A 16,245-nucleotide genomic window follows, 5' to 3' on the forward strand; every position below is an offset into this window, starting at 1 on the left:
GTAAGAAAGTCCTCATCTCAAAGTCTGATGGTATTCTGAGGATCTATATATTCAATATGCACACTCCTCACACGCAAACACTGTTAATGCAGCAGAGATCATCTGGAATTATAATGCAAACCTTTCTCTTCTTGCTTTTTTCTTTTAAAAAAATGTATCTACCACATTTTGTTTGTTATTTCTTGGGGTTTTGGTGAATGACAGGAGAATTTATTTTAATTTAAAAGAAAGATTATTCATCACCAATAATTCCAATGGATTTAAGAAAAAAAACTGAATGAAATCCCTTTCTAAAAGTTCCCATTTCTCTCCAACAGCAGACAGACTTGTTCTTCAAATTATTTAGCAGGAAAGTCTTATAAGGTATATGACTGGCCTCAATAATTTCTGCCTTGTATCACATTGTTTGATTTTCCATTTCTTTGTTTTTTGAGGTCCAGATTTTTTTTTGTCTGCACAAAGGAGATATTAATTTGAAGAATAGTAAAAATATATTTTTTTAGTTTTAACTATACTACTCATTACAATGTTACACACATGATCTGGTAACATTATTCTTATTCCCCTCCCGACTTTGAGTCATTATGTAATTTTCTTCCCTGCTTGCAAGTCTATAGTGCACAGCACAGCCCCATTTCATGATGTGTTGAACAAAACAGAACAAAATAAAGAAGGGGTCAATAGAAGCTGTTAGCTACAAACACATTACAGGCAATATACAACACCATTGGTTGAATATTGACCTCAGGGCATTAACTCTAGATTGGCATGCCATGCTACAGCACATGAACACAGTCATCTTTACAACACAGAGCAGAATTTAAGAGACTCACATAATTGCCTGCGAGAAGGTACAGGAGCACTTCCCAATGCTGTGCCCTGTAAATAAAACACATTTTTTTTGGAGCAAAGGATGTCAGATTAACAGCAGCAGCAAATGAAAAAAATGAGAGGACGTGTAGAAAATGAAGGCAGTGAATAGAAATAGTGACTGTTTAGGTAGAGGAGTTTATTATTACTGAAGAACTGCAGTTTCTGTTTTCAGATAAACATAAATTATACTGGAGAATGTTCTATGAAAAATCCACCCATAAGTTAACACAACAAACCAAAAAGAGAGAAAAGGAAGAGAAAGAAAGAAGACAGGAAAAAAGTATCAGCATAAGACGAGCATGCTTACACTTGTCAAAAATTAAATTTGATGGAAAGGACAATGTACAGAGTATATATTAATTCCTTTACAATAATAAGGCGGCTCAATGACACCAGTGTCTTAGCTGATACTGCCACTGCTTGAGGATACATTTCAAACAGGTAGGAAGTAGAGTGTGCACAGTACTGTTTGGTTCCTTCCACTTCCTCCTCATCTTGTCTCTCGAATTCTTTAACATGTCCTCACTGGGTCAGTTTTATGCCAGCTGATAGGAAGCAGCTCTATTAAATCCCCAATCACTACACACAAAAGCTTCCAAAAGACAGAGTGCTTCATCTTTTTTGTATTATGCCAGCAATTACCACACAACTCTGAAATACCAGCTGGGCATGTAAACAAAACATGAACCAAATACCAAGCAAGTCACACCAATTAAGATCTGTAGGCAAATCTCCTCCCAGTGTGATCCCCTGTTTCCACAATCTCCCTCAGCCCACTCCCCCACAAACCAACAAATCAATCCCAGATAAACAAACTAGTAACAGAAAGAAAGGAGATGACTAGGTAAAGAGAAACTCTCATATTTAAATTTGAAAAGCACTTTAAAACAATGTTGTCTCATTCTGAATCTAGATCATGAATCAGTGCTTGTTTTGAGTTAATGTCCACGACTACATCCTCCTTCTCAATGTAAAAGGGCCTAGTGATCATTTGGACTGGGTAGCCAAGGTTGACTAATTATAGTAATATTTATATTGGAAGTATTGCCTTAAAAATATAACTGATCAAACACCTGAAACTTATGAATCTTGAGTGGACTATGGCTTCCATTTTGACTTCCATCATCTTTTTGAAGTCAAGGCTGGGAACAGATTTACCAGACATTTAGACAGAGCTAGGCATTGGTTCTTGGAGATAATTTTCCCTTTCAGGTCTTGTGAAATTCCATTTTCCTTTGCCTAGGATGATTGAAGCATATATATGCATATCTAGAGAGCCCTGTAGAAGAGCCACCTTTATATTACTGATACCCATACCACGTTGAAAACCACAATAATGAGGATTATTCTTCACTTCAATATAATGGCTGGGCTACTGAGACTACAGCTTGCCACGCTGTGGCCACATGCAGTGCAGGGTAGCTCTGCAGATACCATTTGTCACACTACCCCCAAAGCTTGTCACTCCCTCCTGAAACTGCAGTAAGAGGTCACAGTGATGGCAACAAGGTGCCAAGGAGGCAAGCTGGGGTTAACTTGTGCTGGGACAGCAAAAATTCCACTAGCTTCACCCCTTGTTTCCAAGGCTGCCAGGCTGCCAGGAAAAGGCAGTAAGCTCTCCTATTTGTCAGCAAACATGCAAACAGGCAGTGTGTTCAAAGCCCTTTCCTTCAGGGCAGACAGTGCCCTATCCCCCAGCCACATAGTTTTTTATGGGATTATTTCAACACTGTCAAAACCCACCTTTACCTACAGTTAACATCTCAGAGTAGCCAAAGGACAAATTGGTTTGGGTACCAAATTCACTTGTATATTTAGCACTTCAAATGAGTTCTTCAGTAGCTGTTATTTACAATACTTTAATTTTTTTGAAAACAAAACACAGTTATTGGAGATTCTATGTATATTTATCTAAACCAAAGCTAGAAATACTGAAGAAAACACTGCATGAAGTCAGTACCGCTGTTTCTCCGTTCTCCAAATTCTAAGTTATTCTGGGATGCTGAAAGGCTGGTTTCTAGAAAAGCTGAGGTACACCATGGTACCTTATATTAAGTTAACTCATAGAACTAAGTTTCCAGATCATAATTTAAGGACATTGAAATGATTTATAAAATCATATGCACAAAACAAAAACCACTAAGTAAATTGGACTGACAATGGTTAAAAGACTGCTCACTTATTTAGTCAAAAGGTTTGTTTTTTTTTTTTTTCACTATAATTTGAATGTGTAGCATCTGCATTGTGACCTCCATGAATCAAAAATAAAACCCTTACATAGCCCCAACTTATACATCTATCAACCAAGGAATTGGGAACTTAATTTTCATTGCTGGTTACTATCATCACTCCTGACACGAATTCTGTGTTTTTAATTACATAATGCTCCTTTGAAAAGCAAGATGCAAATGAATTTGACTGCATTACTTTCTCACATTTCTCATTTCCAGCGTAATTTGCCTTCTCAGGGGAAAGGATATATACCTTTATCTTTCAACCAGGCCTTCCTTTCCTTTTTTCTGTGCATACTCCAGAAATAATTGTTTTCATTCAGTATTATCTGGCCCAATAATAGTGTTTTTTTAAAACTAAGACAGCTTTCAGATATTCTCCACAGGAAATTCAGGCTCTGCTAGAACTTATCACATTTCAACAGTTCCAGACATATACAACTTCTTTTCTGTCCTCTGTGCATGGCAAAATGCTTAATCCTAAAAGTGTCTAGGACTGTCAGTGGTCAATACTGTATTAATTTTTCCAAGTCTTGTGATTCATAGAAATGCAGAGCCTTACACACAGACAATGTTATCAATAATGTAGATGCACTGTAGATGACTAGTTACCTTGTAGTTACTAAGTTAATGGTTTACTAAAGTTAGCACACTCACCTGAAGTTTTAAGCGGTGAATATTTCCCCACCTTCTTGCTTTGCAATTTTAACGAAGAGATCAAACACACAACAACATCTCTCAAATGACACTGATTTTTATACCCTTTAAAGGTATTTTTGAGTATACATATGAGGAGAAATAGACATCAGTACCTGACAGGCTGGAGCTCAGGTACCCATCAAGATCTGGGAGCTTCTAAAAGCTGGGAGCTTCATTTATAACACCTGGCCTATTCAGAAGGCCAATGAGGGCAGGTTTTTTTTGCTGCTTTGCTCATGAACACAGTAGGACAAGAAAATACACTTGATTAGGTCTTGATTCCTGCCTACATCTTATAGCTTTTGTCATAAAACATGTTGAGATTTCAGTCTGAAGTGCTTGCTGGCCTGGGAGGGCTGGGGTGGCTTACGGCTTAAGTACTCTATGCAGTCAGATTAATTTATTTAATATTTACCATAGCATCAGATGCTGAACTAAGCACTAACCAGCTAATTAACTCCTGCTTAGCATAGATTCCCATGTTCCCAGTGGAAGAATGGCATAGACTAATTTTTCTATACATTCTTGTGCCATGCAATTCAGTGCTACAGTCTTTGTTCCTCAAAAGGGGAAAGTAAGAGAGGCTTTTATCTTTTCTATCATCATATAGCATATCTGCAGCATCCCCTCATTGTTAATGCAGGAATGTTTGATTACCCAAGACAGCTCTAAAATGAATTTGGATTTTACGCACCAGACAAGCAGATACACAGTTGTTCGGTTTACATTGCTTCAGTCAGTCATTCCTAATTTCTTTTCACTTAGCTTTCAGAAATGCAATCAGAATGTTACAAAACTCACTTCTTTTTGAAAACACTATCAATTTTTAATCTTGTCAAGGTGAGAATATGACACAGTTTCTGTCAGAAGTCACAGTTAAGTATTTGCTGAAAACTCCAATGAACTCTGTAAGGGAATATGGCATTTAGTTCCCACTGCTGTTTTGTTTCTCACATCCTCACATTGAAGAAAAGTTACTGTCAGCTTTTCAAAGTAACAACTGAAAACACCAACCAGTCTAAATATTTATGACTGTAGCTATTCTGGGACAACAGTAGCAAGGAACTCCAAGTGAAATGGGTTCATAATTCCACCTCTTCAACAAAGCAAAATATCCAAGTGTGTATTAGTCTGCTGTTCAAAGGAAACTTTTCACTAAAAATACATAACCAATTTTATGTTTCCTACATCTCTCTGAACTCTGAAGTTATGATTTCACCTGTTATTAACTGACTATAGTGACTGAAGTCCTCTGGGCTCACCTTGTAAATCTGAGTAATGCAATACATGAAACAATCCAAATCAATACAGCTAAATACCCCCTTTGCTGCATAACTACACAAATATTGCTGTTCTTTTTTGTCACTTTCTACAAGGAATCTCCACAAAGATGTGTACTGACAACAGACCAATCAACGCCAGAAATAAATAGAAGAACTTGCTACCCATCAAATGAATGCTTTTCCAACAAATGACCTCTCGACCCTTAGAGCACAAACCCATCTACTACATGGTTAAAAGTCAGATTAAAAAAAAAAAAAAAAACAACAAACCAGACATCCCCTCCAGATAACTCAAAACCTCTAAATCATCCCAACCTCATGTTATGATTTTAAAAGAGGCTAACTCATTATACACAACATTTTCCCTAGATCTTTCCCTAGCACACAGTAGTTTGGCATGAACTTTGAGTACGAGCAAAGCCTTTTCTTCTCATGACAGGAATCAGACCAATACCACAGAATGTTTCAGAACACTGCTACAAACGAAAAAGCACAGTCTCAGAAGACAGATTATACTAAAGTCTTAGTTATTACCACATTAAAAAAAAAAAGTCAACTCATATCATAACTGTTAAGAAAGATAATTTCACATCAGGACATGATGGCAAAATACCACTGTAAGATTTCCCAGACACAGAAAGACCTGCTACATCACTCCCACATTCTTCTCTAAGAGTATGTTTCTTTCATAGGGTAAGTATTAAAGTGGTAAGATGTGCTTTGGCATGATGGCTTTCACTTGCATTACACAGCACTTCACCAAAGGTGTATCAACGAAGTGACACACAAAGTACTCTGCTGCTACTGTGAGCTCAGGACTGAGCTCAGTAAAGGCTGCCTGAAGAAGAATCTACTACTTTTCCAATACAGTACCTCTGAAAAGGTTTTATATATGTAAATTAATTCAATATAATGACATGAGCATGTCTTCAGATATGGTACCACCAGATTCTAATAGATGCAGACTTCTATCAGACTACAGGTTCTCTCTTCGAAGTTTCAATTTTGGTGCAACAAATTTATTAATGAACACCTTCTTGAGCATTGGATTTCATTGTACAAACTCAATCTGCACTCATTTTGATTTCAAGATTTAATCATCTTGATAGGAAAATCTGCTTTTTTTGTGTGATTCAAAGGGACTGTGTCAGTTAAAACAGCTTTGCCCTGTTTTCCACCTGAAATTCATACACTGCCTTTTAGTCTTAACTTCATTTCTAATTAAAAAAAAAAATCCCACTTAAAAATTTATTTTAAAAAAAATTACATTTGAAATTTTAAGTGCTGAGACCATTTCTACTTATGTAGAAAACATCCATCCTTTAGGCTCATTTTGACAAGTTGAATACAGAGAAGGGGAGATCTTGAGACTTTGGAAAATAAATCATCTGCATAAACAGAAATGAAAAATAAGAGTCGAAGCAGTAGTATTAAAGAGGAATATCAGCATTTAAAAGCCAAGTTCAACTTTTTAAAAATACAGGATTAGAGAATGTTAAAAACCTCAATCAACCACCCCATTATTTTTCACAGACAATTGTTTACAACTTAATCTCTTCTAAAGCATTATCCAACTTTAATAATGGCCACCATTTAGTCTTTACATTCTCTCTGATGAAAAACTGCTTATCATTTGTGTCTTTTTTCCCTTATAAGGTTTCAGATCACAATGTGCTTTACCTTTAATAAAGAAAGAAGAAAAAAATGGTTTGCTCTTGTGGTGGCATAAAATAACATAAGGCTTTCTTACAATTCCAAAATATTTAAATGTATAAGCAATTGAAGATGATAGCACATAATCACATACATTTATTTTCATTTTTTTGAAAGCTATGCTGGGCATGAACAAAATTACTAAAAGAAAATATTCCCAAGAGCAAATGTGGCTCCACAGACTATAGATATATTAATATAAATATGTTCCTCCTCAAAACACATTCCAAACTGAACTTATAGCTCAATAAGGAAGACGTATTTTCATCTTGAAGTTATCAGTAAATATTTTACTAGCAGTCTCTTGGCACACTTTCAACTCTGAATCAACGTTTACATGCACTTTTCAGCAATCTGCTTCCACATGTAAGTGCAGGATCCTAAAATATACCTTCACACCAGAGTCTGGACTGTGATCTCATAAAGGCCAAACTACAATACTGCCTTAGATCAAGATACAATCAGACAAGGCAGCAACAATCTTTCTGGGTACTTACAGTCCCTTACCTAATGGTGATAGGATACCTGTTTCAAAAGGATAATCCAAGGAATGTTTGTATATACAGCTAGCTTCTCTCCAACTTGAGTGTCTCCTTGTACTACCTCTTGAGAAACAAAAACCTGCTCAAATTGCTTAGGGAGAAATTTCTAATTGATTGTGAATCTCAGCACACCCTAACTTCTGCTAAAATACTGTTCTTATACTTAAAGAAAACTTTTTGTGGACATAATACAAGAAGTAAATAGGAAAATACTAATTCATTTGCAGGCATCTCATTCATACTATAGATGCTATGTTACATGAATTGCTTATTCACTTGATCTCGTGATTCTTTCTTCTTTTGGGAGACTTAAGGGAACTTGAATTTTGCTATCCCTGCCTTCAGTTTACCACTGATTTTACCACAAGATTTTTTTGTCTTGTACTTGGTTCATAACTATGACATCCAACTCTGCAAAGTGAAGTTCAGCCATTGTTTGGCAAAAACAATAAACAACAAAGTAATTAATTGCATTATAAAGCAAGTCAATTTGGTGTCTATTTGAAGGACAATAAGTGACATTCAATGCTATAAATTGCCACATACATTAGACAGTGTGTCACAGAAGAATAAAACTCCTCTCCATTTAAATTTATTTCATGTCAGAAAAATACTTTTTGCTGATTTATGTTTAGTACAGGGCTCAAGATGGCTTAAGGAGTCCTGGGTACCTCAGTTCGCATTAACTTTCCAGGTGGAGTGGATGTTCATTCCTTATGTGAACAGTCTACCTGGAAGCAACCCCTGTGGGTGAATCTGATATTCTCCAGGAGCATAAGCAGTGATTCTGTTCTAAGATATGGCTACACTGGGCTGGGTTGTTGGTTATTTTTTTGAAGACTATTCTTATTGAGCATTAAGTAACTCACTGCATTAACCATGGGCAACTTTCTACACTAGATTCTAAAGGAGGTAAAAAGATAAATTATTCTGTTTGTGAAGTTATTTCTTTTCACATCTCATTTTAGCTATTGTTTTTGCTTACACACCTATTTTCAGATATATACATATGCATTAGAGGTGCATACAGAACATTCAAAAACCACTTCAAAAATACATATGGTATAAATGTATGCAAATCTGTATTGATTTATTGTTACAAAATGCACACCATTCTTCTAGTTGAAAGAGACCTTTGCTGGTCATATAGTTCCCCCTCCTGCTTAAAGCCCCTTTTCAACAATGAATTTTGACTTAAACACCTCTAAATTAAAATTTCAATAGGGTAAGGGCAGAGACCATTGGATGATTATATCTAGATCAGAAAATAATGCTGCAGCAAATGTTTGTACAAAGCTTAACTAAATGCCTAGGGATTCATATTCTAATTTTAATTTAATCAGAATGTAATGCTGAAGCACACATTTACAGCTACCTTTTCAGCTCAGCTCATATTTTGACTAGAGCCCATTTTTTTTTTTTAGAAAAACCCTCCATGGTTTTATAAAAAGCAATGTTAATGCTAGAAAGAAATATATGACAATGAACAACGGTGCTGGTTTTGGCTGCAATAGAGTTAATTTTCTTCACAGTGGCTAGCATGGGGCTACCTTTTTGGATTTATGCCGCATACAGGTTTCAGTAGTATAAAGATGTTTGTGCTACTGCTGAGCGGGACTTAAACAAACGTTTTCTGATTCTCATACTGCCATGCTGGAAGGGCATTTTGGAATGCACAGGAAGTTAGAAGGAGACCCAGACAGGACAGGTGACCCAAAGTAACCAAAGGGATATTCCACATCGTATGAAATCATGCTCAGTATATAAAAAGGGAGGAAGAAGGAGCAAGGGGAGGACATTTGGAGGAATGGTGTTCGTCTTCCCAAGTCACCATTACATGTGCTGAAGCTCTGCTCTCCTAGGGATGGCTGAATACCTGCCTGCCCATGGGAAGCACTGAGCTTTCTATCTTTGCCCTTCTTATTCTCTCCCCAGTCCCACTGGTGAAGGGTGGGTGAGGGGCTGTGTGGCCACTGGATGGGGTTAAAACATGATAATAATGCTTGAATTTTGGATTTTTCTCCCTCTTGCAATCTTCAAGTCTATTCACATGCCTAGAAAGTGCAGATCTGCAATGTTTGCTTTGCCACATTACATAAATCCACATACATAAATACTTCCACAGCTCTGTGTATTATTTCCTGTAATTGTCACTGTCAGAAATATCCCAGCAAGTCAAACTCATTTTCTTATTTTTAAGGGGTGAATATGACACTTGTACAAATTACCATAAATGTGCTTACCGTGCCAGTTTTGATAGGATTATATTATGGGTCTGACCAAAACTCACTGGAAGTTTTTCTCATCCTATTCTTCTTGTGTAAGCTCAAGTACAGTATAGAGCCTTCTCTGTATCAACTAGCTGTCCACATGAAGGCAGGTACTCACAATCCACTAGGTAGGAGAATAATTGTAAAAGTTCTCATTTAATTAAATTAATTTAAATGTTACTTGTAAAAAATGACATATGTAGCTATCACCAATAACTCATTAATATAAATAACATGAGTTACTAAACTAATTGAAGAGCTCTATTAGGAATGTGGTTTACTGTTAAAAATAATTATCTACAAATAAAAGTAATCCTATAATTATAAACAAACAAAGATGACTGACTGGCAAGAAAGAAAAGGAATAGTTATTAGAAGATGAACTATTTCAGTAATTTTGAAAGTCATTGCCACTGATCAATATTTGATGGCCCCCATGTCAGGGCTCCTGGACTTAACTGGTAAATGCTCACATTACAACAAAACACTGCTGCAGGCATGTGGGGATGAGATAAGCAAGGAGGTAGAAAACATTATCATCCTTATCCAGTAGAAAAATTAAAAAAGATTGGATACAAGTTTTTCTCTTATGCCTAAAGCTGAAGCAAACTGTTATTTGAGAAAGATTTTGTTGCTGAGTGTATGTTAATTTGTATCACCTTCAAACACGAGACTTCTTTTTTTCAGTCTTTTGATTCAGCTTTTTTTCAAAAGAAAATTAAAATATAAATAAAACACATCCTACACAAGAAAAGGGACATGATTCTGGATACATTTAATTTTGATTTTTCTTTCACAGGCAGTATGACAAGCTCTCAAAATTTAATTTCCAATTGCCTGCTAGTAAACATTTTAATTTCTCAACTCCCAAAGACAGTTATCTTTTCTGACTACTCTTATCCCTTAGAAAGAAAATATTTCTGTTTTTTTTGTTTCCAAATTGTGTAGATGGGAGTATCTTGCCAGTTAAATTTTACAAATAATAACAATTATAAAAATTCCATTAGGAAAATTAAAATCACAACAATTTTTCATGATTCCTGTATCCAAACCACAATCTGATTAATGTGCTCATACTTTGATCCACTTTTTCAACATCTGAACTTTTCAACTAATACAATAAAAAAAATTATTTCTTTGTTGAACAGATGGTCAATCACAAAAGTTTGCTTTAGACTTAGCTTTGCTAACTGCTTCCTGTCTCTGTTTTCAGGTAATTGTATATATATATATATGAGTTAATTTGTCCTACATTCACCTGACTAATACAGTATTTAATCTTTTCTGGCACGTCAGTGATAGGTGGAACCCCCTCAGGGGTATACTGGGACCAGAACTGTTTAATATCGTCATCAAAGTTTGGGTTGAGTGCACCCTCAGCAGGTTTGGAGAGGACACTAATCTGAGTGGTGTGTTTGACACATCTGAGGGAGAGGATGCCATCCCGAGGGACCTGGACAAGCTTGAAAAGTGGATCCATGGGAATCTCACTTTAACAAGACCAAGTATCAGGTCCTGCACCTGGGTCAAGTCAGTCCCTGGTATCATCCTGGAGGATGAACAGATCAGAGCAGCCCTGCTGAGGACTTGGGGGTGCTGGGGGATGAAACACTGGACATGACACAGCCATGTGCACTCATGTGAAAGCCAAATGTGTCCTGGGCTCATCCAAAGCAGCATGGGCAGCAGGGGAGGGGGAGATTCTGCCCCTCTGCTCTGCTCTGGTGAGACCCCACCTGCAGGGCTGCATCAGCTCTGGGCTCCCAGCACAGGAAGGACATGGACCTGATGGTTCAGGTCCAGAGGAAGGTCACTAAGACAATGAGAGGGATGGAGCACCTCTCCTGTGAGGAAAGGTTGAGAGTGTTGGGTTATTGAACCTGGAGAAGAGAAGGCTCCTGAGAGACCTTACAACAACCTTCAACTACTTAAGGAGGGCCTACAGGAAAGATGGGGACAGACCACAGTAGGGCCTGTTGCAATAGGACAAGGGGTAAAGCTTTTAAACTGAAGGAGGGTCACAATTAGGGTTAGGTTAGGTACAAGGAAGAAGTTTTTTTACAATGATGGTGGTAAAACACTGGCAGAATCTATCCAAAGAAGTTGTGGATGTCTCACACCTGGAAACATTCTTGACCAGGTTGGATGGGGTTCTGAGCAACCTGTTGAAACTTCTGATCCTCTTGAAGATGCTCCTGCTCATTGTAGGGGAATTGAACTAGATGACCTTTAAAGGTCCCTTTCAACACAAACCATTCTATGATTCTATATAATATACGGATACCCATCAGCTTTTCAGAGAGGCATTTTAGCACAGTGTTTCAACAGCACCTTATCTGTTTAAGGAATTTATTGCAAAAACCAACAAACACACAACACAGATGTAGGGAATTACTCTGTCACCAACCTGTGTGGTGCTATTACTATTTTTCTGTTCCTATTTGATTTTATCCTTTTTTTCAGTGTCAGGGCTGCCACACCTTTCAGACACACTCTCTATTCCATTTGAGTCTGTCCCTTTCCCAACATTTATCTAGAAATAATCAGCTGAACACTATTTTTTCCAACCTCATACAAAAGCATTTTCAAAATAAGTGAATGGCTTGTAACTACATTAAAACATTTTGAACATAACTCAATCCCTTGCCTCTGTTGCTTGTCAGATGCCCTGATATCTCATTAATGCATATTTTCCTAAGAATACCATGCTGCATGCTTCACACAAAGCATGTGTGGCACAACAAAACCTAATTTGGTACAAATAATTTCTTCCTTCCCACACTCAGCAACTGAACTAGTATTTTTATGCAGTCCCAAAATGGAAAAGTCTTTTTAGCATTTAATATATTAAAATTCACTACTCTCATTAGATTTGCTGTTAGCGTACATGCAGTAATAAATTCCAACTTTTTACTGAATGGACAGTAGGCATTAAAGAGAAAAAGAGTACCTATTTTACTAAGATTTATCAATGAAGCATAAAACAAGAGAAAACTATAGGTGTGGATAAAAATGAAGAAACAGATCAAATGGACAAACCTGGGAGGAGGTGATGGCCTAGGAGTCTGCTTCTCTTATTAGAATCAATAACAATGCCAAGCCAAAAGCTCAGCTACAGCTTATGAATGATGACATGTGGAAATTACTTCTAATAAATGTAGGTTGAAACATGACTGAAAATAAGGCAGATGACATTTCTACATGGAACTCCAAACTGCTGCACACATTTTGGGTTTAGGTTTGGGGATCTTTGCAATTCTCATTTGATTAGAAGTCTGTGCAACTAGAGACATATTCAAGCTGTGTCAAGCCTTCTAACTGAAATTTCATAACTTCCCAAATCACAGGGATAACCACTACAAAACAGAGGAGATTATATATGAAAAAAAAAAGAGCAGCTATTGGAAAGGAGGTTATTAAACACTGTAGAATTCAAATCTGAATGACAAGGCAAGAATTTATAAGGTTGTTGTTTTTTGTTTTTTTTTTTAGCTTTGAGGCTACTGTCAAGGAAAGTTCACCAGCTATTAAGTAGAGAATATCACCTATGATGAACAAAACTGTCCTACACTGAGTGTTATAATAACAAACATGGGTTTTCAAAATGCTTTCTCCTTTTAGAGAATGTCTACTATGATGAGAAGAAGGTATTACCAAGAACATGGAGAATAAACACAGCCAGTTGTCTAGTGGTTCAAGGCATACTTTTTTCTGTCTCCCAAATCAACAAACACACAAATTAAGGAAAAATAAATCAAAGGGAAAAGCTTCTACTCATCCTTTAACTTTCAATATGCTCTATGCCTTAGAATTCAAAAGTTATTTCTGTAAAGTGTATTTGTCATCCCATCAAAGAACTTGCACCTGAGTACTTCTTACAGTATACATCTTACCAAAACAAGTGATTTACTATTATACACAAAACAATTATTATCACTGTAAGAACTATTTAAAAGCTGCCAAGACATGATTAACAGTAAGTAATGTTACATTTAGAAATCACACTCTCATTTACGTATTATCCAATCCTAATAATGCACCTTCAAATAGAGACCCTTTTTAACAGAATGGCTTATTTTGAAGTTAAAGTCTCATTATTAAAACTGTTTATTTTACTACCCATTAAAAATATATTTGAGAATGAAAAATTATTGGCAATTTTATGGCACAGAGCACTTCAATATTTTGGCACATAACCCCATCATTAGCTTGTAGGGAAAAGAGGTGCAGCTCTAACTATACTTTGAGTAATTTTAAATATTTGTATACATACAGACACAAGACTTCTCAAGGTAACCCATGCCTCCCAGACAGGAATCTTCTTTTTCTCCAGCAGAATATATAACACCTGCTCACACTGTCACTATGCCTTCCTGAGTCAGAAATACAGCAAGAAAAATTTTATACTATCTTGCCTTGAAAAGCTCTTCAACTTGTTTTTCAATAGCTCAAAAAGACTCTGACATCGAAAAGGCAGAGAAGGAACGGTGAAGAGGTAACACTTGCCAAGAAACCAGAGTTATTAAGTAACACTTCTCTGCCCTCCACATAGTACCTACAGTCACAGAAGGAAGGGTGGATGGGAAGATCATCTACAGTGTATGGACAGGGCAGGGGCAAGGAAGCAGATTTCAAAGTGCTGTTGATTTTCAAATTCTACTCACCTCCAAGACTTTAAAATCTTCACAAAATCCCGTAGAGGTAGTGAAGAAAAGAAAAGGGGAAAAAAAAATTTGAATAGCAAAGTGTACCTCTCAAAGCCCAAGACGGAATTCATGTGATTAAAGTATAGAAAAACCTCCCGTTTGCAGCATGTCAGTAGAGCTCCATCCTATTGTGAAGCACATGCAAAGATATACTCCAACAGAAAATAGAATTGCCCAGAAGATGAATGTTACATGGTACATGGAGGTAACAAAAACCCCAAAGCCCCACTAAATATTCAATGCAGGAACCAAAGGAAAAAAAGCACAAGATGGGTCAAGAAAAGATGAGTTTAAAGGTTTCGGATATCAGCAAAGAAACACATCACCCACTCAAATATAAGCAAGAAAACCAGCAGAAAAGCAATCTAAAAAGGAGAATCACTCAAGTTTGTTGACCCTGCAGCAATTGATACAGTCAAAATAGACATGAAGAATGGGAATTGAAGAGCTGTAGCTCAGAATTCACTAATTTCCTGTTTTCTTGTGCTTTACAAATATGGATGAGGCCACCAAGGTTTTGCTTGTGCGCCCACAGAGAACCTGGACTGTGCCCAGGATCAAGAGGTGGAAGGCTAATGTACTGACTTGCACCACTGGCTCACCACTTCCATACAAATCTTCACAGGTCTAATTTGAATAACTGTGTCTAGCTGAGCTAGTGCTAGTTAAAATGTGCCAAAACCAATTAGTGAATAAAGAAGCTACTGTAGCAACAGTAGCTAATTTTCCAATTAGTAATAATTGCTGAAACACCTGCAATAAAACATAAATACCTTTGGATTGGGAGTCTCTGAAACAAACTTTGCTTTTAAGTTTCTTTTCTTTCTCTTCTTTTAAGTTGACCTTTATCATGATAATGAAAGAGAAGAAAGTGCTAGTTTTCCTTTTGCTGTAACATATTCAAATACATAAAGTATTATTTATTTTTAAAGGAGCCCCAAGAACATGTCCTAAAGTCTTAAACTAATTATCTATGCTGTGCTTATATATTCCCAGGCAAGAAAAAAAAAAAAAAATCCAGATGGCACTCAGTTTACAAAGCAGAACAGTGCAGTGAATGCAATATTGAAATACCACCTGTAGGATGGAAATGCTCTGATTCACAGAGGTAAAGGCAAAGCAGCAGCAGCGCCACAGTATATTTAGTGCTATGGTATGCAGCAGTGCTACAGTAAAAAATTGTGGGATCAGGCAATGGAAATGGTACTCACATTTGCTCTATGTTACATCTCAAGGATTTTTAGCACCCTTTTGTATCAGCCACCACCCACCCAAACACTGCACTGAAGTAAAAAATCTAATGCTGATTTCAACTCTTAGCACCCCATGAGAGTGCACATGGTCTTCCAGTACTTCAGTTTTCTGTGTTTCAAACATTTACCCTCACTCTCCACCTGTGGAGACACTAAACCCCAGGGCAACTATACAATCAAGTTTCAGTTAGGTAGAAAAAGTGTGCCACTTTTTCCTCTGCAGTAAAATGATTGATCATACAATGGAAGAGCAATTCAGACTGTAAAAGACCAGCCACATAATTCCCTGCTTGTAAGAGCCTAAAATCACCCATAAGGACTCCCACTTAAGCCTCTTCAGAGACCCTAATCAGAGTGAACATAAGCAGTTAATCAGAAAGGCAAGTTTCCCAACAAATGTAAGAAATTCCCAAATGGCTAAGCCCAGCAGTGCATCTTGAAACAGCAGCAGTAGTAACAGCAACAAACAGATGTTGTTGTTTCACACAGATAAGTTTTAACAAACACTTAAAGACATGGTTCAAAAACATTATTTCTGTACCACAACGGAATTTTAACTTTTTTTTTTTTTAATTATTATTTGAACCGGAAAGGAGAACAACAGTGATAAATTACAAATTTACACTTTTAGCGATGTACACTCATTGCATTTACATTTGTAAACTGGTTATGCCA

General features: G+C 36.8%; 1 protein-coding gene across 7 annotated transcripts in view; it reads right to left on the reverse strand.

Annotated features, from left to right (window-relative positions):
• CCSER1 (coiled-coil serine rich protein 1) overlaps positions 1–16,245 on the reverse strand; it is a 641,644-nt gene that overhangs the window by 123,257 nt on the left and 502,142 nt on the right. For 2 of the 7 annotated variants that reach the window (XM_021550303.4, XM_085579115.1), the window contains exon 10: positions 834–879. The exons of the other annotated variants lie outside the window; for them this stretch is intronic. In XM_021550303.4, coding sequence (XP_021405978.3) covers positions 834–879 — 46 coding nt within the window. The remainder of the gene's footprint in view (positions 1–833; positions 880–16,245) is intronic. 7 annotated transcript variants of the gene reach the window in all.

The sequence above is a fragment of the Lonchura striata genome, chromosome 4 (assembly GCF_050655825.1).
Source record: "Lonchura striata isolate lonStrDom1 chromosome 4, ASM5065582v1, whole genome shotgun sequence".
In the NCBI taxonomy this organism is placed as follows: domain Eukaryota; kingdom Metazoa; phylum Chordata; class Aves; order Passeriformes; family Estrildidae; genus Lonchura; species Lonchura striata.